At 40.4% G+C, this 27128-nt stretch overlaps 1 protein-coding gene across 1 annotated transcript in view; it reads right to left on the bottom strand.

The window, feature by feature from the left end:
• Positions 1 to 864: 864 nt before the first annotated feature.
• LOC126470209 (lysosomal Pro-X carboxypeptidase) overlaps positions 865 to 27128 on the bottom strand; it is a 59162-nt gene continuing 32898 nt past the window's right edge. Inside the window, 3 exon segments of the mRNA XM_050097885.1 lie at positions 865 to 1132; positions 1345 to 1532; positions 19713 to 19868. Coding sequence (XP_049953842.1) covers positions 931 to 1132; positions 1345 to 1532; positions 19713 to 19868 — 546 coding nt within the window. The 3' untranslated portion in view covers positions 865 to 930.

Raw genomic sequence — 27128 nt, 5'->3', positions numbered from 1 at the left:
TACATTATTAAGTTTGCTCTTTGTTGCATTTTCTCTCACTTCATTTAACACAGACCACAGAATGTAGAAATGCATTACAAGTGTAGCTGTTTAGTGCAGCTCACTATTGTGACTGTACGTTGAGTGTAATGTTGAGTTTATGTTGCTGATTTAGAAAGAAGGATAATGGGTGAATGTTGATGCTAGCACATAGCTAGCTCCTCTTGAGTAATATCATGGACACATGATGTTAAACATCCCATCTGAAGAATGAATCACCATCAGGAGTGTCACATGCCTCACTCCTTGAGATACTGTGGAGTGGTCTGGGATTCAACCATCTAATCAAGGATAAGTACAGTACCTGGTGATCAAGAACTGTACTCTATCATCTCTTCTCCCTTTGCCAGCCAAATAGTGGTGATGAAAGTTTCTAACATTACCAGAATTGGAATCACCAAGTTCCATTGCACTGGCATGTGTTAGCAATCTCATTTATGGCACTGTTGTTGATCACCATCAAAAAAGTGTGGGGCAAATTGATTGCCATTTAGAAAAGGATTTATTAACAATAAACTAAAAAAAAGACTTTATGAATTTACCAAATTTTCAAACAAATATTACATTCATGTAAAAACAAAAGTTGTGAATGATGTTATGATAAATAAAAAGTTGTTTCTTAAGGAAGAGATTGGAAAACTTACTGATGCTGTTAATTGTTACACTGTCATTTCTTACTTGCAGTAGATATAATATTTTGTCTTAATTTTATATAATCTATAGTATCATTTAGATATAACTAATTAAGCTGTTTTAAGTCATCGATTACAAAGTCCACTACAGCAACGATCAGTGTACAATGAGTAACGATGACACATAATGGAATTAATGTGCATGTAAATCACTTTAATTTTCAGGATTAACACACAAAACAGAAGTACAAAGTGGTTTTCAACTCTTATAATGCTGAGTTATCCATGAACTAATTGAGCGTTGATGAAACCGTCGAGCCCACTTCACAGAGGAAGGATCTGCTTCATTGGATTCCCTCAAGTCAAGATGATGAGCACCTTCTGGAATAAGAACTGCCACTGCAGTCTCTGAGACATTTTTCAGAACACCACCACTTGACCATGGATCCAAGAGACCATTGCTGTTTTCCACAGAAAAAATTTTTATTAACAAATTTTAACAAATACTACTTGGTCAAATACTACTATAAAAATCTATTAATACTCAGTTACCTAAATAAATTTTGATCAGTATAAGCAGAAGGATATGATATAAATTTCCAGACATGCTCGAAATGTTTTAAAAGACATTGACATAGAAGTATTTTAGATATGAAATACATTATAAGGCTACCTGAACACAATGTTTGATGCTGTGGATATATCCTTTCCACCATATGTTTTTATAGCTAAGTCTGCTTGGGGATATACTTTCCACTTCTTGTAGCAAGACTGTGAAAATGATGTGAAATTCCACTTCACTTTGTCAAACATATCTGTAACTCCATTGGAACACATTGGCATCACCATTTCTGTACATGCCTGAGGAAGAGAAACACAGACTGAACAGGTTGCATTTACTTGCTAAAGAAACACACGGAAGGCATTTTTATTGTTGTCACAACAGTAATATGTATGACAAATTAATTAAAGAACTCAATGAAAGATTAGAAATTTCAAATTTGAAAATATGAAGTTCAGAGCTTCCGATTAACTGTTTCTTACAAGACAGCAAAATGTGATAGTGTGGAATGTCACAGGTGGAATAATAGGACAACACTTGGAAAGAAAAATGCAATAGTCAGTATCAAAATATAGAGCTCAATGAAATATGAGAACATGATGTGTTAAAGAAAAAGCTCAGTATAGAATGGAAATGATTATCCAAATAATTAATCCATTTTGAGAGCTAATTAATAGCAAGGGAAAAAGAAGAGAATGCATAATTTGACATGCACAACTGGGGTAATATGTGGCAAAACTGAAGTAGATGAGATAGCCTATGAACTTCAAAGCATGGTCCTCCAACTAGGTTTAGTAGTGTGCCAAAGAATCAGAAAGATGTATTGCCTGTTGCAGTTGCTGAACAGAAGCATGGTTCATGTTGATAAACAAATGGAGAAAATCAAGTGTATGCTTAGATTTTTTAATGTATAAGAAAAAATCTGAATAGCAGTATAATAAAAACAAATCTAAAGAAAAATCAGATAAAGTAACAAACAAATACACTGTAAAAAACAAAATGATTAAGATTCATGAGACTCATTAAAAACTGAAATTACAAACTTTGAAAACTGACATAATGCTGTAAGGGAGCTGATATTGATTGTACCAACCTGTGATCTAAATGCTCTCTCATGTACAGAATGCAGGCAGTTGAAGAATACTTTAGGGAACTGGTCGCAATTTTTTTTTTTACTTCAAACTGTCATTTTCCATTAAGACTTTCAAACACACTCCTAGAGCACCAGTCTCTACAGTTCCTTTGAGCCCAGAATCACAGAGCTGGAATTGTGGTGTCATACAATATCAATACTACACCAGTCACAACACATCCCAAGGTTGGTAGTAAACTGCATGATGCCCTCACTAATCCACAGCCACCTTGAAGCCACACCTCCACCTATATGTGCATGTAGAACCACCACCAGTCCAGAATAAGAAGACACCACAACAAGGCCAGCCCAGTTGACTACCAGTCTAAAAGCAGAGTCAGCTAAAGCCTCAACAGTTTATAGTAGGGTTTCTGTATTGGGATTGTTTATGAGGATTAGGCTCTGATCAAAAGACCATCTCTCAGACTTGCTGTTCAAGTAAAGTAAAGTTATAGTACCATTCAGATCATGTGTGCTTCTAATCATTTCTGCATACTGCCTAAGCATTCACCTATTCCTCAGTACTGGAATGATCTTAGTACTGTGCACAGTTCAACAACCTCTTGAAGGCACGTCATATTGAAGGTAGGGACAAGAAATCTCATTTTCTTGCGACAGTCAGAGTGTCTGTCTACCAGCTTGCCTGCAAACTCTTCCCTACCATTTGCCCTGAATATTTTCCTTATGACAAACAAATTGCCACTCTAGACAAGTACTATGATGAGCAGATTAATGTTACCAATTTTTTCAGGTGAGGAGACAACATAATCACACCTATAAGCAGTGGGTAGCAGACTTATAAGGGCTTACAAGTCATGACTTTTCAAGAATCATGAACCTAGTTTGCAACAGATTTTGGAACTAGTGGAGCATCAGGATTCATATGACAGTGCAATAGTAGACTTTGATTTCACTCCTACTCATGCACTACAGAGTAGTAGTCGTAATAAACAGGTGGTGACTGTAGCTCATGCACTGCAGCATGCCAAGTCTCAGGAAGGGCAGAAATGTAAACAGACTTAGTGTGCTATGAAGAAAACTAGTAGTGTTAAATCTTGTCCTCATTGTTTTATGGCTCACAAGCAGCAGGCATGTCCTTGCCAGGCCAGCCGGGGTGGCCAAGCGGTTCTAGGCGCTTCAGTCTGGAACCGCGTGACCGCTACGGTCGCAGGTTCAAATCCTACCTCGGGCATGGATGTGTGTGATGTCCTTAGGTTAGTTACATTTAATTAGTTCTAAGTTCTAGGGGACTGATGACCTCAGATGTTAAGTGCCATAGTACTCAGAGCCATTTTTTGTCCTTGCCATGATGCTAAGCAATATCACTGTGGCAAGTGAAGTCACCTTCAAGCTGTCTGCAAAATTGCAAGTGCAACATTCACTTCACATTTTCTCACAAGTTTCAGTCAATGGATGGATGTCAATATAATTTTTTCGTACTCCAGTGTTACACAGTTCAAATCAAGTGCAACAGTGAATACCTCACACACTTTTTGTGTTCAGTGTCAGGCAAATATGCTGTTTGTCACTCTTGCAGATTGCCAGTGGCAAAACATGTATGCAGTTGGACACATGTATGTCAATGACCTTGTTGAACAATAGCACTTATGAACTGTTAGGCAAGCCTACTCTACATCAGTCACAGGCATCTCTTTCCGGTTATTGTGGGAATGACATTCCTGTGCTAGGTATTTGCAGCTTACCTGCCACTTTTTGCGACATTTAAAAACAGTTTCATTCACAATGTTGTGCTCATGTGACAGTAAAAATATTTTTAGTATGGATTCATTTGATTTGTTTGGTTTGCACATTCAAGATAATGTTCCCTCTGTTCCCTCTGTGAACTCTTCTGGTCTACAGGCAAGGTAGCTCAACTTTGTGATGAATTTAGTGACTTTTTCAAGATGGCCTAAGCAAAGATAATAATTATGAGGCTCACATTACCATGAAAAACAATGTGCAACCACAGTTTTGCTATGCACAGCCAGTCTCTCATGCTATCAGAGATCAGGTGACACAAGAACTCATATCTTTGAAGGACAATGGTATGATTTCCCCTGTTGCAGCTAGTCAGTGGACATCACCATTGGTGATAATAAAGGAACCTTCAGGCAGATTGTTTATGTGCAGATTTAAAGGCAACAATAAATCCACAGACTGTGACTGACCCTTTTCCTTTGCAACAGCCTGAGGAGCTTATGGATAAAGCTGAAACACGTTGCTTCTGTTACTAAATTGATCTTCACAATGCTTATTTTGCAGCTTCCCTTGGATGAACAGTCACAAGTTTTTGTGATCTATACCCATATGGTGTTATTTAAGTTTTTGAGGCTGCCCTTCAGCAGTGCATCTGCACCTGCAATTTTTCAATGTTATTCATCACAGTTGACTACTGTAGTTCTTTCTTGTTCAAAATATTTGGATGACATAGTTGTTTTGGGTTGTACTCCTGATGAATATCTTTCTGATCTCAGGAAATTGTGTCAAGTGCTCTCAGATGCTGGATTAAAGTGTAATAAAGTCAAGTTCTCCTTCTTCCATACTGAATACTTAGAACATATGGTTAAAAATCAGGGGATCCAACCTTTGCAGTCACACTTCACTGTCAAACAGGACGTCCAAGCTCCTAGGAACATTAATGAACTCAACACCGTGCTGGGTAAACTGACTTAACTCCGTTCCACTGTCTTTGATGGAAGAATGTTCCTTTTGATGTGAGGTTCTACAGGGTTTTACCCTTCTTTTCCCGCTGAACCACTTCTAGCAGAGAATCAGAAACATCAGTAATGGTTTGACAGCGAGTGGCTTGAAGCTTTAAACATTGGCAGGAGTGTGTTTTTGTTTCAGAGTAGACAGATGTGAATCACTTGTTTAGGTTTTGGAAGAAAAGCCACATATGATTAAGTTTTTCTATCTCCACTGTGTCTATCAGACTGATAATGGGATTACATGACTTTAGGCCTACATATGTGTACACAGCCACTAAAAGGTAATTAGGATCTACTGCCATAGAGAACGTTAGAAAGCTTTATAATGTCGACCTTGTAAGATGACAGTATTAAACTTTCTCCATCTTCCCTTTCTCTTCTTTCTGCATCTCACTACATTTTCTCTCCCCAGGCTGTATTCCTTTTCTGTCTGTACTTTTTCTTCTCAATTGGTAGTTGACTGTAAACTGATTAATTCAATACACATCATAAGGATGAAGTGCCCTTGTATTGAGTAGAGTACTACAAGTACATGATATAAGATACAGGTTCCTGTTGTGATGGTCTTTCCTTCTGCATCTTAACATTCAGCATACCTGTCCACATGTCATTGAGAAAAGGTGATGGTTTTGTTTGTAATGGGTGAACACAATGGTTGCTATAACATTTCTTATGAAAGGTTAATATGTGATGTGTGGTGTCACCACTAGACACCACACATGCTAGGTGGTAGCCTTTAAATCGGCCGCGGTCCGTTAGTATATGTCGGACCCGCGTGTCGCCACTATCAGTGATTGCAGACCAAGCGCCGCCACACGGCAGGTCTAGAGAGACTTCCTAGCACTCGCCCCAGTTGTTCAACCGACTTTGCTAGCGATGGTTCACTGACAAAATACGCTCTCATTTGCCGAGACGATAGTTAGCATAGCCTTCAGCTACGTCATTTGCTACAACCTAGCAAGGCGCCATTACCAGTTACTATTGATACTGAATCATGTACCATCAAGAGCGACGTCACCATTAATGGATTAAAGTTAAGTATTCCACCAGCTACATCCGTTTTTTCTAAATTTTAATTTCCTTGTCCTGTTCCAGACCTCACGCCAGCCTGCGTGAGCTAAAACGTGTGCCTTTTGGCTTCCTCTAGTAACACGGTGTTGGCTCTCCTGCCAACCAAAACATTGGCGACGAGGCACAACCACGTTCTTATCGATATTGCCCTGATTTATTTGTGTAATGGCTTCGCCACAATCTCCAGATGTACTGTCCGAATTTTATCGCTTACAGAATCAGCAGACGCAGGCCTTACTGGATGCCCTTGGACAGCTCGTCCAGGGTCAACGGGCAATGCAAAATGATGCGGCAGCCACCGCTCCACCGCTAACACAGCCACAACACCCTGTTGCATCAACTTTTTGACCTTTTGATGCTGCACTGGAAAGCTGGATGGAGTGGTCACGCCAATTTGGAATCCATCTTGCCGCCTACAGAATTCAAGGTAACGAGCGGCAGCCATTTTTGTTGTCTTTGGTCGGCGTACAAACGTACCGTGTGATAGTCAAATTATTTCCCCGACGCGACGTAGCAACTTTGTCCTACGATGAAATTTTGTCTGCATTAGATGCGTATTTCAAAGAATCAGTCAATGTTGTTGCGAAAAGGTATACCTTCTTTCATATAAAACGTACGGCAGGTCAATCTAATCGGGAGTGGGTTGCAACCTTGCAAGGCCTTACTAGGGATTGTGCTTTTGAGTGTCAATGTGGACTCCCTTATACAGATACTATGGTACGTGATGCAATTGCACAGAATGTTTCTGATGTTCGTACAAGGAAACAGATTTTGAAACAAGTCAATCCCTCCCTTCAACAGGTGATGGACATATTGGATCGGCAGGACACACTTGACTTTGCTCAGGCATCATTTGAAACTTGACCAGCCATGTGTCAGGTTAACCGGCCCGCCGGGCGAGCTGCACGGAGCAGTAAACAGCCCTCGCGCCTGGCCGCGCCGCTGCCGCCAGGCTCTCAGCCACATGTGTCGTGCAGGAAAGCCAATGCAGTGCTAAAATCATGCCCGCGGTGCGCTACTAGACATTCGCGTGAGAATTGCCCGTCACGCCAAGCTATTTGCTTTTTCTGTAACAAAAAAGGACATGTTCAGAGTGTTTGCCAGAAAAAGCTCAGATCGGACACTCACAACCTTTGCTTTGCACCGAATTCGAACCAAGGATACTCAGGCTCATGAAACTTTGCCCATGGAAATTCATGTAGTTCATTCCACTCCGCCCAGTGCCACTCTCTCTAACAGTGACTATGTTCGTCCCACAAATAGTGTGCGTCGACATCGCCGGAAATCCCGTCAAGTCGCAAGTGATTATGTGCCAGTGTCAGTTCACGTTGCACGAGACAGTCGCTCTTGTCAGCAGGACAACAAACTTTTTGTAGACTTGGACATTAACGGCAAAGTGATACCATTCCAGCTCGATACCGGAGCTGCAGTTTCACTGATCAATCAAGACACGTACAAACAGCTGGGCACACCTCCGTTGCGTGCTGCAAATGTTAAGTTAACTAGTTATTCAGGTCAAGATATCCCTGTATTAGGACAGTGCAGCCTTCTTGCAACATACAAAGGACAAACAAAACTTGTGTCATTTTACTCCTTCGTTCTTCTTCTGCAGTGAACTTGTTTGGTTTCGATTTATTTCAGTTGTTTAACTTGTCTATAGTAAATCAGGTCCTATCAGTGAACCAGACTGTGCCTTCAGACAGTGTTTCTCGTCTATGTGAAGAATTTGCAGACATTTTTGCACCGGGCCTTGGTTGCGCTAAGAACTATAAAGCACATTTGGAAGTGAAAGTAAACGCGCAACCGAAATTTTTCAGAGCGCGCAATGTTCCCCACGCATTGCGTGATGAGGTCGCAAAAACATTACATGATTTGGAATCACAAGGTGTAATTGTACATGTGCAGGCTTCTCTCTGGGCATCACCCTTAGTAATTTTGCCAAAACCTTCCGGAAAATTGAGACTTTGTGTGGACTTCAAGGCAACAGTGAATCCACAACTACTGAATGCAACTTTTCCTTTACCCTGCCCGGAAGATCTTTTTGACAAACTGTGCCCGGGTAAATATTTTTCGAAGTTGGACCTAGCAGATGCGTACTTGCAAATACCGGTGGACGAAGAATCCCAGCGCGTTTTGATGGTTAACACGCATCTTGGTTTGTATCAATTCAAACGACTGCCATTCGGGTGTGCATCCGCCCCTGCATTGTTTCAGCAATATCTACAAACTGTTTGTGCGTCGTTCCCTACTGCAGCAAACTATCTGGACGATATTGTGATCTCCGGAAAGACAGCAGAAGAACATTTCGCCAATCTCAGAACATTATTTCAGGTCTTGCGACAAAATGGTCTTCGCTTGCGGAAGGACAAATGTGTGTTTTTTGCTCGTGACTTGCCCTACCTGGGACATGTACTTCAATGCTCAAGGCATACATCCCAGTCCCGAACACCTCCGTGCCATACAAGACTTGTCTTCGTTGCAGAATTTGAAGCAGCTACAGAGTGTGCTGGGAAAAATCTACTATTATCACTGATATGTTCCACATGCCTCTTCCATTTCAGCTCCGCTTCATCGCTTACACCATAAAGGTGTTCCGTTCGTCTGGACGACGGCATGCAAACGCGCCTTTCGCCAGTTGAAATCGGCGTTGCTTTCCAATACTTGCCTTACACCATTCGATCCCCAGAAGCCCCTTTTGTTGATGGTGGATGCATCAGATCTCGGGATCGGTGCTGTGCTTGCGCACAAAGATGGATCGCACGATCGCCCTATTGCCTTTGCGTCCAAATTACTCTCGTCTGCACAAAGAAATTATTCACAGATCGAGAAAGAAGCATTGGCTCTCGTATTTGGTGTTACAAAGTTTCATGATTTCTTGTATGGTCGTCACTTTACCATAATCACAGACCACAAATCTTTGACATCGCTTTTTCATCCGAACAAGCCTGTACCTCCAAGTACAGCGCAGAAATTCATTCGCTGGTCTATTTTCCTCTTGCAGTACCACTACGATATCTTGTATCGGTCCACTGCTAAGCACGTAAACGCCGATTCGTTTTCCCGTTTGCCTGTTGCTGAGGATAAAGCATTCAATTCCTCCGAACTTGCTTGCATGTTCATTGATTCGGAAACCGATGACGTGGTCGAATCGTTTCCGATTGATTTTCGTCGTGTAGCTACAGCCACAGCTGCTGACTCTGTCCTTGCTACCGTTCTGCGTTTTGTTGCTACACAATGGCCCTTGTCAAATTCACAGATCGGGGATCCGTTGGTTCACCGATTTTTTGCTCACCAGGAGAGACTTTTTGTACGACGTGGTGTTTTGCTGTTGCATTCAGATAATGATCAGTCCAGGGTCGTGGTCCCACGTTCGTTACAGTCCTCTGTCTTACAGCTTCTCCACCAAGGACATTGGGGTATAGTGAGAACAAAACAACTTGCTCGTCAGCACTGTACGTGGTTCGGAATTGATGCCGCGATTACAAATATGTGCTCTTCTTGCATGGTATGTGCCGAACAACAATCAGCACCACCGCGGACATTCTTTGCATGGCCGAAAGCCACTTCCCCTTGGCAACGCTTACACATCGATTTTGCTGGTCCATTCCGGAATGCTCGATGGTTGGTTGTGGTAGATTCATTCAGTAATTTTCCTTTTGTTGTCCGGATGTCTTCCAGGACATCATCTGCCACCATCCAAGCGTTATTTGCTATCTTTTGCATTGAAGGTCTTCCACAGACTATTGCTTCCGACAATGGCCCACAATTCATGTCCACAGAATTTCAGTCATTCTGCAAGGCCAATGGTATTCAACATCTGACGTCCTCGCCGTTTTCGCCACAGTCAAACGGTGCCGCTGAACGATTGGTCAGGACTTTCAAGTCACAGATGTTGAAGTTGAAAGAGTCGCATTCTCGGGAGGACGCGTTACTGCTCTTTTTGTCCTCGTATCGCTCTCAGCCCCGAGATGGTCGCTCGCCGGCTGAGTTGCTCCACGATCGTCCTCATTGAACCTTGATGTCTTTGCTACATCCGCCACATTAGGTTCCTGTGCAGCGGCAGACACATGCTTTTGCCCCAGGTGACGTTGTCTACTACTGCCACTATCGAGGTTCACGGCGTTGGCTCGAAGGGCGCATTCTTCGCTGCCTCAGCCGCGCTATGTATCTGGTTTTGGGGGCCTCTGGTGAGGTGCGTCGGTATCTCAATCAGCTGCGCCTCTGTCGTCGCACGGGATCTGCTGCTCCTCGTCTGCTTTCAGCGACGATGCCGTCCGGTCAGCGCCCTGGGGACCCATCTACTTGCTTGCCTCGGCCCCAGGTGTTACGGATGCTGCTTTCCATTTTGCCCCATGGCGACGCGCCGCTGCCGCCCCCACCACCGCCGCCTGTTCTCCCACCAGCGACGCCCGCAGTGGATGCGTCGCTGCAACCGCCGGGCGCCTCCCTGGGTCACGTGCCGCCGATCGCTTCCCATGACCAGTTGTCCTCCGACATGGAACTCTTGCCCGCTCCAGACTGTATGTCGTCTTCGCCCGTCGGGTGCCCCGGCCCAATGGAGGTCGACCCTTCGGCCTCTCCTGTCTCTCTGCGGGTGCATACACCGCATGTTGGTGTGCACCCTGGAGCAGGTTTTCAGGCATTTCCTAGCTCCCCACGGTCCGAATTGCAGGATGTGGGTGGCACAGCCTCGCCTGTTGTTAGGCTCCCCACCTCATCACATACATCAACATGGGGTCCTCCCCACGGTGGGTGGAAGCCTTATACCACAACCGTATGCCGATTTGCGGGGGAGGAATGTGGTGTCACCGCCAGACACCACACTTGCTAGGTGGTAGCCTTTAAATCGGGCGCGGTCCGTTAGTATACGTCGGACCCACGTGTCGCCACTATCAGTGCTTGCAGACCGAGCGCCGCCACACGGCAGGTCTAGAGAGACTTCCTAGCACTCGCCCCAGTTGTTCAACCGACTTTGCTAGCGATGGTTCACTGACAAAATACGATCTCATTTGCCGAGACGATAGTTAACATAGCCTTCAGCTACGTCATTTGCTACAACCTAGCAAGGTGCCGTTACCAGTTACTATTGATACTGAATCATGTACTGTCAAGAGCGACGTTCACCATTAATGGATTAAAGTTAAGTATTCCACCAGCTACGTCCGTTTTTTCTAAATTCTAATTTCCTTGTCCTGTTCCAGACCTCACGCCAGCCTGCATGAACTAAAACGCTTGCCTTTCGGCTTCCTCTAGTAACACGGTGTTGGCTCTCCTGCCAACCAAAACATGATGTATACTGATCTTGATGTAGGTAAAAGTTGAAGTTGCCAGGTGACAAGTCAGGGTACCATCTGAAATGTATAAAAGTGATTGCTACCTGAGTCACGTCAGGGTCAAATGTCGATATCCTGAAGCAACAAGCAGTTCTAATGTTATAGAGAAAGATATGTTTAGTTGGAACATGGCCTTAGCTGAGAAGAATACCTCTACTACCATATGTTAAGTGACGCGTGATTATATAGTCTGTGAGACATGTAAGTGCACTTGTATTGAATATTATTAAGTGAATTATTTTCCACTTTTACCACAGAGGACAGCAAAGATCTACCAAGTCACTTGTTAGCTCTGTGTTAGCGATTCCTCGGAACTGACAAAATGAATTTACTTTTGATGTTAACTAACACAACTACCCACTTTGTAAATATAAATGCTGGTTACATATTGAAATCTCCAACTTGTACTCAGCTCCTCTTGATTCAGTTGGATCACTTTTGGTGTTTCATGCTAATGAACAGAAATGCTTTGAATGTTAACTTTCTGTGCAATACCCAGTTAGTAGCTGACAGTGTTGAGAAACCAGCTTTAAGAACCCATACAGATCAGTGAACTTACATAGTCTGTTCTTATATTTTTAGATTTTAAATGTTTATAAACATTAATAATCTTTTTGGAATGAAGGATCAATTCATAAGTGTTTTTAGATGTGAAAAGGTAACCCCCCCTGTCACTTATTGTATAGGTCTTTGCCATTTTGCCAATGGCCTTGCCACAGTGGTAACACTGGTTCCTGTCAGATCACTGAAGTTAAGCGCTGTCAGGCTGGACTAGCTTGGATGGGTGACCATCTGGTCTGCCAAGTGCTGTTGGCAAGCAGGGTGCACTCAGCCCTTGTGAGGCAAAACTGAGGAGCTACTTGATTGAGAAGTAGTTTGCTCTGGTCTCAGAAACTGACATAGGGCCAGGAGAGTGGTGTGATGACCACATGCCCCTCCATATTCGCATCCAGTAATGCCTATGGGATGAGGATGACACGGTGGCTGGTCGGTACTGTTGGTCCTTCATGGCCTGTTTGGGAGGAGTTTGCCATTTTGTTCTATTAAGCAGTCACATCATACAGTTGTGTAGAATTCCAGTCTGCACTGCTAATGAGGAGAAATCTTTTAGAAGTTGATTTCTGTGCAGTGATAACTGTTACTTTATTTGTTTTACCTTGTACTGTGAACACTGAGAATGAACAGAAGACTTTGTCTTTTTCTAGAGGTGGCTTCTTAGTCAATACTGAAAGTTTAACTCCACAGGGAAATAATTCTTTGACTATTTTGGGAAATGGAAGAATGTATTGCTACCCAAGTACTTCTACGGTACTATGTGTTACAATTTTCCTTCCTTATTCTGTTTGCTTTTATTTTTCAGTGGACTATTGTACTTTAAAATTTCATGTTATTCTTTGTAACTAATGTTGCACTGATCTGCAGATGAGCTAAGTTTATCTTACGTTAGATTCAAGGCATCAGTCATGAGTTAAAATAATTGTGCATTTTTAAGTCGTATATCCGCTGAACTGACTGTTTCCCTTCAGCATTTTTCTATAAAATTTTCCTGCCTGGTGTTCATTAAAACTAATCCGCACTCTGTTCCTGCTGCTCTAATTAGTGTAAATTTATTGGAAGTCTAAGTTAAAATACTATCTGTGCACCTTGGTTCTTTCGTTATAAAATTTTTGTCATCTCGAACAAACCTGTTGCATTTTCTATGCAGATGACGGATTCTAAAATAGATAGCCAGCGTCTTATCTTTTGAATCTTGGTCTGTGAAATTCAACACACAGGAGTGCAAAGGCACCACATAAAATTTAAAATTTGTGCACTCTGTTTCTATTATTTGCATTTCAAACTGATGCGAAATAGGTATTGTTGATCCAAAATACAGAACTTAAAACAGAGATACAATACGTCACCTTATTTCCATCATCTGCTGTTTCAAATTGAGGCTTTCATACTATTTGTTTTGCCTGTTGAGTCACAAGGGTAAAGATGAAATTTTGTTGTTGTTGTTGTTGTGGTCTTCAGTCCAGAGACTGGTTTGATGCAGCTCTCCATGCTACTCTATCCTGTGCAAGCTTCTTCATCTCCCAGTACCTACCGCAACCTACATCCTTCTTAATCTGCTTAGTGTATTCATCTCTTGGTATCCCTCTATGATTTTACCCTCCACACTGCCCTTCAATACTAAATTGGTGATCCCTTGATATCTCAGAACATGTCCTACCAACCAATCCCTTCTTCTAGTCAAGTTGTGCCACAAATTTCTCTTCTCCCCAATTCTATTCAGAACCTCCTCATTTCTTATCTACCCATCTGATCTTCAGCATTCTTCTGTAGCACCACATTTCGAAAGCTTCTATTCTCTTCTTGTCTAAACTGTTTATCATCCATGTTTCAATTCCATACATGCAAATACTTTCAGAAACGACTTCCTGACACTTAAATCTATACTCGATGTTACCAAATTTCTTTTTTCAGAAACACTTTCCTTGCCATTGCCAGTCTACATTTTATATCCTCTCTACTTCAACAATCATCAGTTATTTGCTCCCCAGGTAGCAAAACTCATCTACTACTGTAAGTGTCTCATTACCTAATCTAATTCCCTCAGCATCACCTGATTTAATTCGACTACATTCCATTATCCTCATTTTGCTTTTGTTGATGTTCATCTTATATCCTCCTTTCAAGACACTGTTCATTCCACTGAACTGCTCTTCCTGATACTTTGCTGTCTCTGACAGAATTATGATGTTATCGGCAAACCTCAAAGTTTTTATTTCTTTTCAGTGGATTTTAATTCCTACTCTGAATTTTTCTTTTGTTTCCTTTACTGCTTGCTCAATATACAGATTGAATAACATCGGGGACAGGCTACAACCCTGTCTCACTCCCTTCCCAACCACTGCTTCCCTTCCATGCCCTCAACTCTTATAACTGCCATCTGGTTTCTGTACAAATTGTAAATAGCTTTTCACTCCCTGTATGTGACCCCTGCCACCTTCAGAATTTGAAAGAGAGTATTCTAGTCAACAACGTCGATTTTACTGTGTTAATTATTCCACCTCAACTAATAGCTGTTCTAGTTTTGAGGATTTACACTTGATCTCCTCTTAAACAACAATGTCTTATTCTGTTTAATGTGCACCTAGAATCATGTCGATGGTTAATAGTACCAGCTGGTAACAGGACCTGCAAGACACATCTCAAAAAAATATGGTTCTATGATAAACAATGTCATCAATCTGCACCACACAGATACCTTTGCAAAATGAAGCTGTGTGAGCAGATTTTCTGTTGCCCATATTCTGCAATTGTGTGTACTGACATCTCTTTGGAAAAGAAAATGTGCTTGGTCTGTCAACAAAATGTTCCATGGCCATTCATTGTCCACTTCCATGTGAGCCAGAAATTTTAGAGCAAATGTTTGTCTTACTAACAGGTCAGCATGAAGCAACTGCTGAACAAGGGAAATTTTGTATGGATTGTAATGCAGTATGTTTTTTAGAATTTTATGCACCATGCTCAAAGGCATGTCCATAGTTGAGCCAATTCCCCACGCACTGCAAGTTTGCACACTACTGCTCGACACCTCCTGAAATGCTGTGACCACATCTACAGACAGCGGATAAGTTGTTTTCCTCCCTCTGCCACATTGCATTTTGAATTTCTTAATCATTTTCTTCAGACCCTTGTCAGACATCGGACCAGTGCCTTTCTTCATATTCTCGAGTGTCCAGAACTTTTGTAGAGCTACTGGTGCACAGTTACCATTTCAGAACTACCGGTGCATGGTCACCATTCCTGTAAAAGAGCTTTACCAGCAGCACATCTGCACTGATACAATCATGCCGAGCATCTCAGATGCCAACTGAGGATTAGCCATGTACCCTGTGACTTTTGTTTTGCATATTCTTCTGCTTACAGCACCACCTAGTGGTACAATTTTCATTAATTTTTTTCCATGCTGTTTCCCCTTCAATAATATTCCACGCAAACTGAATATCATTCTGAGTAGTGGTTATTTTTAACAGCATTTTGAAACTGGAACTTTAATTATAATCACCTTTTAGACTGAAACGTTCTGAAACATTAGCAATTTCATTGTGAAATGAGATTTTTAGACATCTACCATGACATTTCCAACAACTAGGAACAACAAAATTTTTGTGGTTACTTTATTTTTCTTTTAATTTCAGACTGACATTTTCCTTTGAGGCTTTCAAACATACTCCCAATGTCAGTCTCTACAATGCCCACATGCCAAAAACTGTAGAACTGGTATCACACCACATTTCCTGTCAGTTGCCAAAGATAGTATCACACCATCCTTTCAGCCCTCTGCTGGATTCGCTGCATATCCACATTACCACCTAGCCGATGGGAAGATTGAGGAGGAGTCATGGATGTGGCTGCTGGGCAGTCTTCGAGAGCAGAACACAACTGTGGAACTCTTAGTAACCAGCTTTCAAACAGGCCAGATGCCTCTCTCGGGAGACAGAGTCTGTGGCTCTGCACTCTGTGACCAGCAGAAATCGAAATGAACTGCTGCCATCTCTTCCTCTTCCTATTTGATTGTAGTTTGGTTCAGATATGCTAGACTGGTCTTCAACCTGAAATTTTCTCCTCAGGGTGTGCCTTGTGTAACCCTACTGTGGAATGTATGTTTTCTTTATCGCAAATCCTTTTCTTATTATTTGAAATAGCCATTCTGGAAGCCCTCTCCCAAGTCCTGATCCCTTTATGTTCTGTACATTTATCTGACGCCAGAGATGTTGAGTATGCACACACAGTTTGATGCACAAGTGGGTAAAGTACTCGTTTTTGTGGAAAATTTTCAGAAGTCTGATGTTGGTGAGATGAATGTGTTTAGGCTAATGAGTAATAAATCGTGTTTTGAAAAAGAGTGAGGGTTTGTTCCTAAATAATCTAACTGACAGTGTTACATCCCAAGTAATGTTAATCTCATTGTTGATTGTGATTAAATGTTGTGGGAAGTCAGTAGTGAATTTTGTTACATCTTCAGACACAGATCCCAGTATCAGCCAGTGTAATGTGTTCTGAATCCAAGAATTAAGTTTTAGGCTCAACAGGGTGTTGATTATTGCTGTTGAATAATTAACTCAGTTTGAGAATGTAGTTTTTTGTGGCAATGTTCTTGGATAAATGCTTTACAGATTTCTTGCCATGTCAGATTTGCGTGTAATCTCAAGATTTTGATGACTTTCTCTGTCATAATCATCAAGAGTTATCTGTAGGCCATGTGGTACTTTATTTAATTTGCCAAATTATATCATGGAAAATCACAAAGTCACAGAACTTCCATGATTGAACAAGATTGGTAGTGATGCTTATTTCTTGTGAAATTAGTGTACATACAGTATATATGATTAATGAAGAGGTGAAGAGTCTTGATCCCATGCAGCCAGACCACAAATGTGAAGGAAACATAATGACAGACACAAGATGGATGAAGAGGAGCTGAATTTAACATGCACTCTTTGAAATTCTGTATAAAGAAATTATCCACTGCTAGAGACAATGACTATGTAATCAGCTGTTTCATAAAATTTACAACTTTACAAAAAGTAGGTGGTTGTCAAAGTATGGTGAAACAATTTGCTACTCTCAGGAGAGAAGTGGCCTGCTGATAGCTTTAATGTATCTCGGACAGGGATGTTTTTGAGCAAAGAGAACATATCCAAACTGCCCATAGTTTCGTCTGGATTTGTAATGATTTGTTTAATTATGTCTACAAACATTTAAGAGTTTTTAATATGATGAGTTTTGTAACTTGGTAAGATATTTTACTAGCCTATACATGGGAAAACCTACAATAATATCGATAGGTCACAGGGGAATGTCATCTTTGTGGATTTCAGGCAAACCATACAGCCTTAGAGCCTAGGATATCACGTTTGCAGATTATCACATTGTCCAGTAGGCCAGCATTTGTCAGTATTTTCACCATTTTTGTGTTAAGTGATAAAGTAGGATCACAATTTTGTAGTTTTGTATGCAGTGTCTGCCAAAAGTAGTGGTGCCTACCATGATATGTTATGTCATTAATGATGAACATTACATTTCACTTGTCAGCAGGCAGCACAATGTGATCTTTATTTCTCCTGAAAGTACAGAGTCCCTCTGTCTTTGTTACTGTGAACAAGCTATTATCTTAGTCATCTCGAAGAAATGAAAACATGGAAATACTTAATCATCACAAGATGATCAGCCTAAAACGTTTATTACTTTCTTTAGAGCTGTAACAAATAAAAAAGGCAGAGTCCTCAGCAGATAAGATATTCAATCCATTTTCTCACCACCCATGAGAGTTAAAGAGATGCAGAACCAGTAAAAGGCAGTGTTCCTGGAATTTTTAAAATTCCTTGTGAATGCAGAAGCAGTTACATTGGTCAACCAATACAAGCAGTTTCAGAATGCTGCACAGAACACCAATACCACATTAAATATCACAATTTCAACAAATTTGCTATTGCTGAAGACAGCCACAATAACAAACATATGATTATGTTTATCCCATGCACCCACCTACTGACATTCTGTCATCAAAGAAGCCACTGAGATCAGAATGTGTAACAAACACATTAGCCAGGACAGCAGCTATATCTTTAGTGGTGTATGGAAGTGGACATTTCATCCCAAAAGGCTACAGAGAAATAACCTAAAGTATGCATCATCTCCAGAACGAAATTTTCACTCTGCAGCAGAGTGTGCACTGATATGAAACTTCCTGGCAGATTAAAATGGTGTGCCTAACTGAGACTCGAACTCACGACCTTTGCCATTTGCAGGCAAGTGCTCTACTGACTGACCTACCCAAGCATGACTCATGACCCATCCTCAAAGCTTTAGTTCTGCCAGTACCTCATTTCCTACATTCCAAACTTCTCAGGAGCCTCCTGCAAACCTTGCAGAACTAGCACTCCTGGAAGAAAGGATATTGCAGAGACATGGCTTAGCCACAGCCTGGAGAATGTTTCCAGATTGAAATTTTCACTTTGCAGCAGTGTGTGCACTGAAATGAAACTTCCTGACAGATTAAAACTGTGTGCTGGGCCAAGACTCAAACTCGGGACCTTTGCATTTTGTGTGCAAGTGCTCTGCATGTCTTTGAAATATCCTTTCTTCCAGGAGTGCTACTTCTGCAAGGTTCACAGAAGAGCTTCTGTGAATTTTAGAAGGTAGGAGATGACATACTGCAGAATTGAAGCTGTGAGGGTGGGTCTTGCTAGCTCAGTTGTAGAGCACTTACCTGCAAAAGCCAAAGGTCCTGAGTCAAAGTCTCAGTCTGGCACACAGTTTTAATCTGCCAGGAAGTTTCTAATACATCATCTAACAAAATCAGCATCACTACCAATGTTCCTCCATCACAGACATTGACAAATCTCTGGTAGCATATGGAAGTTCCGTTACTTGACGGCTCCATGATATAATTGGAGCAACTAATGAAGTACCACGTGGCTTCCTGATGATGACAACAGAGAAAGTCATCAAAAGCTGGATATTACATCCAAAACTGATATGCCAAGAAATCTGTGTTGAATTTATTAAAAAAACTCAGCTGTTTTTCAAACTGTTTTATTTCAGCTCACCTATGCCCTTGTATTTTGATAGCTGAGCAGTGGATTTTTGAAAATGAACATATGCTTGTTCTCAAGCTCACAACCATAAAATATGCTGCATGATAGTTCTGTTAATACCCCACTCCATAAACATCTGTTCATGAAAATCAGCTAAAAGCTCAGAAAAATGGGGGACAAAATTTTTTATATTCATCTGGGGAGAGACGGTAGAGATGGGAGTCTATATCAAAATGCAAATGATGGAAAGAGACGTAGGATATTAGCAATTGACAAGAGAGTAAAGGTAAATGAAGGGGGAATGAGGCTGGCAGATATACTGGACAGAAGTTCAGAGCTTTCAAATACCAAATTAAAAAATATTATATGACAACAGATCTCATCAGCAGAATATCAGAAAAATAGTATTAGAAAAGGAAGTGGGAGAGATTCTTATATATGTACAAATGTAATATTGTTTGGTATATTTCAAATTTTAGTGAGTGTTACCTTAAAAGCACACATGAAGTTGTTCTTGGTAATAGTTTAATAATATAACATTGTAGCAGTGGTGAAAGATACATTTCAAAACAAGAGTATTTAGCCATTTTTATCTCTTTTTATTTTTTAAAATACTTAACAGAAAATATCAAGTAATTCATACCTGAAAGTCCCAGCCAAGTTCACCAAGTTTTGGTGAAGCATCTACACTGATATTCAAACATTTCTCTTTACCGGTATACACATTCAAACCACTGAATAGCATTTGCAGAAGTGGTTTATCTGGTAAAGATGAATTATACAGCTTGCTACACATAGTCTGTAAGGTAACAAAAAGACAGTTCAGCAGAAAATAGGATAAACAATGAAAAAATACCATGATATTTTATCAAGTACAAAAAATTGTTGATTACATTTCATTTTAAATTTCTGTTGCAGCAAATTGAAGTTGTTGAATGTGGCAAGGTGTCTGTAGTGTTGTATAATTAACATAACTGAAGAACGTAAACAATGTTTTTCAAAGTTATTTATGCACCAGGAGTAATCCAATGGAATCAAATAATTCTAAACAGTGACACCCACAATGCTACAAATGGTCACTAAGAATTGTACTGTATGATGATGAGTCACTAGCACCTTGACATTGGTAATGGGAAAATAAAAATTCTACCATCACCAAAGGTAGCTGGTTGAAGTCATTTTTGAAAACCTTTATTTGTCATAGTGACAGTGTTCCACAACCACAATGGACAAAAAATTTTAGTATTTACGGGAAGATGGGCCTCCTGGAGGAAAGAAAGGAAGGAAGAATACAGTTTAATGTCTGGTTAATATTGAGATTATTAGACACAGGGCATAAGATTGGATATAATTACAATGAGGAAGAAGATCAATGACATCCCTTACAAATGAACCATCACCATAACTAATTTATGAAAACTATGGAAAACCTAAAGCTTGATGACAAGATTAGAATTGTAATCCTGCTGCTCCTGAATGGAAGTCCAGTGCCTCAATTGCAGTGCTGCCTCACTCGTTGCATAACATGCAGGTAAGTACTGGACAGATACACTGTCTATATGACAGTTTAACATGTAAATAATTACTATTAAAAACAGTCTTGATCACGATTTATTTTATAAGGTGACCGGTTTCGACCACTACTGTGGTCATCTTCAGACCATTGAGTGGAAACCCCTTTCTGTTGGAGAATCACAATCAGTTGTGATTCTCCAACAGAAAGGGGTTTCCACTCAATGGTCTGAAGATGACCACAGTAGTGGTCGAAACCGGTCACCTTATAAAATAAATCGTGATCAAGACTGTTTTTAATAGTAATTATTTACAAGACATTGATCACTGCTGTTCCCATAATGTATTCAAAAGTAGTTTAACATGTGCTTTTCACCTCTGGCCTACTGACTATTTCCAGCACCTTTACTTAGGCTAGCAAGTCACTCATTCTCATCTTGTGGCAAGTCAACATCCTGACAAAACAAAAATTAATGGAACAGGGCTGGAGTTCATTACTTTCGGAAGTGCATATTTTAAATTTACAATTAGCAAAGAATGTGGCAATCTATACCACATATTCCTCTAAATCCCCATTTTGTAACAGTCAACTGAACAGTTATGTTTTACTGTAATCTTCAATGATGGTTATAATTATGAGGCACCCTAGTCTGCTTTGTCACTTCCATTAATAGTAATCCAGAATAATGTAAGAATAATATTTAGTATACTTCATCAAAGTCTTACAAGCATTAGAATAAACGTTGCTCACAAGGGGTATTTTGTTGGCTAATTTCAATCCCGATATGTGCTGTCACACCTGCTGAACAAAGATCCTAAGGCACAATAAATAAAAACAATCCACAGAATCCTGTACATACTTCTTTTATTGTCTGGCAGTTATATACACAGTGACAATTAACCCATGAACCTTGGACCACCTAGGCTGTCGTAAAGGAAATAAATTCTATTTTTCTCCATACCAGGGCATAAAGGAAACATACACAAATGAACAAACCACAGAAATAGTAAAATATGCTTGCAGGAAACACAATCTTCAATTATGCAACACTTGTTTGTTCGTATTTCAGAAATAAACTGCTTTCAGCAATATACAAACTTTTATTTACAGGAACCTGACTGGTTTCATGATATCAGGTCATATCTTCAGGTGTACATCTACAAGATAGGAAACATACAATAGATATTATGATAAAAAGAAGAGAGGCAGTATGTGGAGAAAACCTGTAAGTTCTTCACGAACAATCAGATTGAGGAATGTGTTAGGGACCCAACTGCTAAACATGCTGATGTATTAAAAAAAGTACTTTAAGAATACTAAGGTCTTCTCTCAGAAGTTTAAAATTAAGAAGTTAGTTCCCATGAACCTAAGGTCTTCCCTCGGAAGTTTAAAATGAAGAAGTTAGTTCTCATGAACCTTGGACCACCTAGGCCGAGAGCCACATCTAAGGTACACAGTGGTGGGCTCCAGTAAGACCTATTGTTAAAACAAGAGGGAGGGGGGCAGGGAGAGTTGGGTATCAGAGTAAGCAAGCACTAGCAAAACACATAAATGAACATTATTCTCACCCGTGTAACTTTAGTATTCATAATAGAGAACAGCTAATCAATAAGCATATGGCATAATAGATATAAAAAAAACATGTATACCAACATTCTGGTCAACATTGTACATTGATCAAAACTTGAGGCATTACAGAACATGGCCTGAAGATGAGGTTGATGATGTCCCCAAGCTACTGCGTGCAGTGCTCAGCTATCATTATTTCATGTTTAGGGATGTTTAGGGATCATACCTACAGTCGGAAGCATGGGCTCTCTGTTGTAATATGGCAGTGCTAATATATTTATGACTAAATCTGAAAGTGACATTGGTGCTTTGCTTCCCACCTATGCCAATAATATTGTCCTATGATCCACATATCTTCATGCCAAATTTCTACTGTACAACAGTTCTAAGGTGGAATGCTGTGATTTTGTTGATAAAATTAATGCTGTACATGAGAAGGTACAGTTTATCATAGAATACAGTGAGGGAGGTTGACTACACCTACATCTACATCTATATCTACATAGATACTCCACGAGACACCATATGGTGCGTGACAGAGGGTACCCTGTTCCACTACCAGTCATTTCCTTTCCTGTTCCACTCGCAAACAGGACGAAGGAAAAACGACTGTATATATGCCTTCATATCAGCCCTAATTTCTTGTATCTTATCTTCATGGTCCTTACACGCAATGTATGTTGGTGGTAGTCTCTAAATGTTCTCAACAGTGTTTCTCGAAAAGAAAGTCGCCCTCCCTCCAGGGATTTATATCCAAGTTCCTGAAGCATCTCCGTAATACTCATGTATTGTTTGAACCTATGGGTAACAAATCTAGCACCCCACCTCTGAATTGCTTCGATGTCTTCCTTTAATCTAACCTGGTATGGATCCTACACACTTGAGCAGTACTCAAGAATAAGTCACACCAGAGTCCTATATGTGATCTTCTTTACAGGTGAACCACTTTTTCCTAAAATTGTCCCAATAAACCAAAGTTGAGCTTTCACTTTCCCTACCACAGTTCTCACATGCTTGTTGTACCTCATATCGCTTTGCAACACTACGCCCAGATATTGTATCTGAACATTATAGGTTTGATTTGCATTAACTTATATTTTTCCACTTTTAGGGCTGGCTGACATTCATCACACCAACTGGAAATTTTGTCTAAGTCATCTTGTATTTTTCTACAGTCACTCAACTTCGACACCTTACCGTACACCATGGCATCATCAGCAAACAACCATAGATTGCTGCCCACCTTGTCCACCAAATCATTTATGTGTATAGAGAACAACAGCAGTCCTATCACACTTCTGTGGGGCAGTCCTGATAATAACCTTGTCTCTGATGAACACTCACCATCAAAACCAACATACTGGGTTCTATTATTTAAGAAGTCTTTGAGCCACTCACATACCTGTGAACTTATTCCACATGCACATACCTTCATTAACAGCCTGCAATGTGGCACCTTGTCAAACACTTTCCAGAAATCTAGAAATATGGAATCTGCCTGTTGCCCTTCATCCGCAGTTCACAGTATATCATGTGAGAAAAGGGCAAACTGAGTTTCGCATGAGCAATGCTTTGTAAAACCATGCTGATTCATGAACATAAGCTTCTCAGTCTCAAGAAAATTTATTCTATTTGAACTGAGAATATGTTCAATGATTGTGTACCAAAGAGAAGTTAGGGATATTGGTCTTAATTTCACGGGTCCATTCTTTTACGTTTCTTATATACTGGAGTCACCTGCACTTTTTACCTGTCACTCAGGACTGTGTGCTGGGTGAGAGATTCATGCTAAATGCAAGCTAAAAGCACTCTGTCTTCAGGCCGCGAGTGGCCTACGGGACCATCCGACTGCCGTGTCATCCTCGGTGGAGAATGTGGATAGGAGGGGCATGGGGTCATAAATGCAAGCTAGGTAAGGGGTCAATGCTGTACAACAATCTTTGTAAAATTGAACTGGTATTCCATCCAGACTTTATTTACTTTCAAATCTTTAAGTTGTTTTCCTACACCACGTATGCTTACTATGTTGTCCATATGGGAGTCTGTCCAATAGTGAAATGATGGTATGCCTGTATGATTTTCCTGTGTGAATGATTTCTTGAATATAAAATTTAAAACTTTAGCTTTCGTTTTTCTATCTCCAACTGCCACACCAGACTGGTCAACAAGGGATTGAATGGAAGCCTTAGAACCACTTAGAAATTTTACATAACATCAAAATTTCCTTAGGTTCTCTGCCAGGTCTTTTGCTAAGGTGTGACGGTGGTAGTTGTTATATGCTTCGCGCATAGAACTTTTCACAGATGCCTGAATTTCTACTAGGCTTTGCTTATCATTTGTGCATTCCCTTTTGAACCGAGAGTGCAACAGCCTCTGCTTCCTCAGCATCCTCCAAATTTCATTATTAAACCACGGTGGGTCTTTTCCATCCTTTATCCACTTACTAGACACATAATTCTCCAGACCAGAATTTAAAATCTGCTTTGACTTTGCCCATTATTTTTCTGGGTCCATCTTATTGGAACCATGTGATACCAGTTCCCTATCTAAGTGAGATACTATAACTGCTTATCTGTTCTATCTAGCAGAAATACTCTCCTAGACTTCTTAATTGATATATTAACTTTCATAATCATAGTTGCTATAATGATATCATGATCACTAATCCCTGTTCTATTCTGACATTGTTGGTAAGGTCTGGCATATTTGTAGCTACAAGGTCTAATATACTTCCATTGCGTGTGGGCTGCTGAGCTATCTGCTCAAGACAGTTCTAAGAAACACCTTCAAAAGTATTTCACATGACTGTCTGCCTGTACCCTCTGCAATGAATCCATAGACATCACAGTCTATACTCAGTAGGTAAAAGCAGCTTCCAACTAGTATTGCATGCTCTGAGTATTTACATGCTATTGACCCTAGACTTTCTTTGAATGACTCTAGAACTGCCACAGCGGTACTGGGTGGCCAGTAAAAATCTCCAACAATTAATTTGGTTTCACCTCGCCTGCTTTATGTGACCAGATAACTTCACTGTCACACTCAACTTTGACCTCACTAGAGACAATATTTTTGTGAAATGTAATGAAACACTCCCCCTCTTATGGTCTCTAAATGGTCTTTCCAATATACATTTCATGACTCACTAAATATCTCATAGCTTTCCAACTCAGGTTCTTACAGCTCTCAGACCCAAGAAATTTATTACGAATACTTCCAGCAGTTTACTGATAAAATTATGGCAGTCCAAGTGTCTTTTGACGTCCCTTGCTGCATATTGATTGGCGAGTGTTCATGAGAGCACCTCAAACTATTGCCTGGTCTAAAAGACCCTTATGTGCACTCCACAAGTACTTGGCTATGTGAGTAGCTGCTTCCTTTGTGTAGTACACCCCTGATCTGTCAAGGGGAGTCCTGCAAATCCCCACATGATAATGCAGATCTAGAAATCTGCAGCCAACATCACAGAGTTGACAAAGCCTTTGGTTGAGACCCTCCACTTATTTATTTATTTTTCAAAATTTCATTACAGGATACAAGGATTGGGTATGACAGTTTTAGAAAGGCTACAATGATGGATACTCTCATACACTGTAGTTATAATCCCCCACTTGCATACAAGATAGCAGTTTTTAGATCAATGTTTCAATGCCTTCACAGTGTACCCTTGTGCCACAAGGTGTATGATTGAGAATTTTAGTGTATTCTACATGTTGTATATGTCAACAGATGTGATTCTAATGATATAATTAGATATTAATAAATGTATACTGTGCAAGAAAGAATTTGCTAGGAATAGGCAGAGGTCAAATGGTAATGAATTCAAACTACTGAGGTTGGACAAGGAGGAAGACAAATTCATTGGTTGCCACAAGATACCATACTTTGGCACGATTTCACAGAAAGTAGACAAAAAGCTAATGACAAAAAAGATGAAGCCAGTGTTCTTTATTCCACAGAATCTTGGCCAAAGACTTGTACACAGAGAGAAGGTAGCTTGTAAAAAGTATAACGCTACTGGTGTATATTGCATCAGTGCAACAACTGTCTTGCAAAGCATGTGGGGGAGACTGACAGACGGTTTGGCATAAAGTTCCGAGGACACCAAAGTCTGAGGAATTCAAATTATACTTTAAGTAACCACTCATGTGATTCTGGATACTCCATAACAGGTTAGCTAATAATTTAAAAGCCTTACCCAGAGAAGTAAAGGGGCACTTTAAACATTCTGGAAGAGATTGGAACTATACAGAGTCTAAAGCTATACCATTAACACACCCTTAATAATCATGTGGAGTTAAGACAGTACAATGTACTATCCAACTTTGCCTTTCAAGGAATAATGTCATAGTTCTCTGTCTGCTTGGTTACTGATCCTAGGTTTGATGTTATACACTCTAGTGTCTGGTCTATGGTTTTATCTATTTTATATGCTCAAGTATTCTATAGTTTATATGGTCGTGTTGCGTAATGGGGGCCTCAATCATTTCCATCATACTTCAATATGCACAAAAATGTTTGTAGCTTTCCCTGCTATGTGTGGGGTGGCACTAGTGCCCTCCAAGACACACGTGAGCATACTGGCTAGCAGTGTGCCCCTGCACAGCAACATGGTTGGAGGCTTGCTGTGCACTGCTCCCTGGTATGAAGTGAGTTTTCTTAACCATTGGGCTTTCAGCATTACTAGCTGGGCCTTTTTAGGTTTTTTGTTGTTGTCTTATTTTGCTCTTTTCATTGTAGGTTAACACGCTTTTAATACGTCAGTTTTTCAACTGGCCAATCTGATGCCCTGCTTTTTGTGGGTAACAGTATTTTATTTTGAGAAGGTTGACTCCCCTTTCTTCCTGCATCATGAGCTTAATGTTTTACTGGCATGTGAGTATTTCATATTGGTTGTCACAGAGCTTAGATTATTAGGATAGGTATCTGTTTTTTTTATCATAATGTTGATTGTATGTTTAGTATCTTGTAGATTTG

Source organism: Schistocerca serialis, chromosome 3 (genome assembly GCF_023864345.2).
Source record: "Schistocerca serialis cubense isolate TAMUIC-IGC-003099 chromosome 3, iqSchSeri2.2, whole genome shotgun sequence".
Classification (NCBI taxonomy): Eukaryota; Metazoa; Arthropoda; class Insecta; order Orthoptera; family Acrididae; genus Schistocerca; species Schistocerca serialis.
Note: the sequence above shows the minus strand (reverse complement) of the source record. Positions and strands in the feature narration are given on the sequence as shown.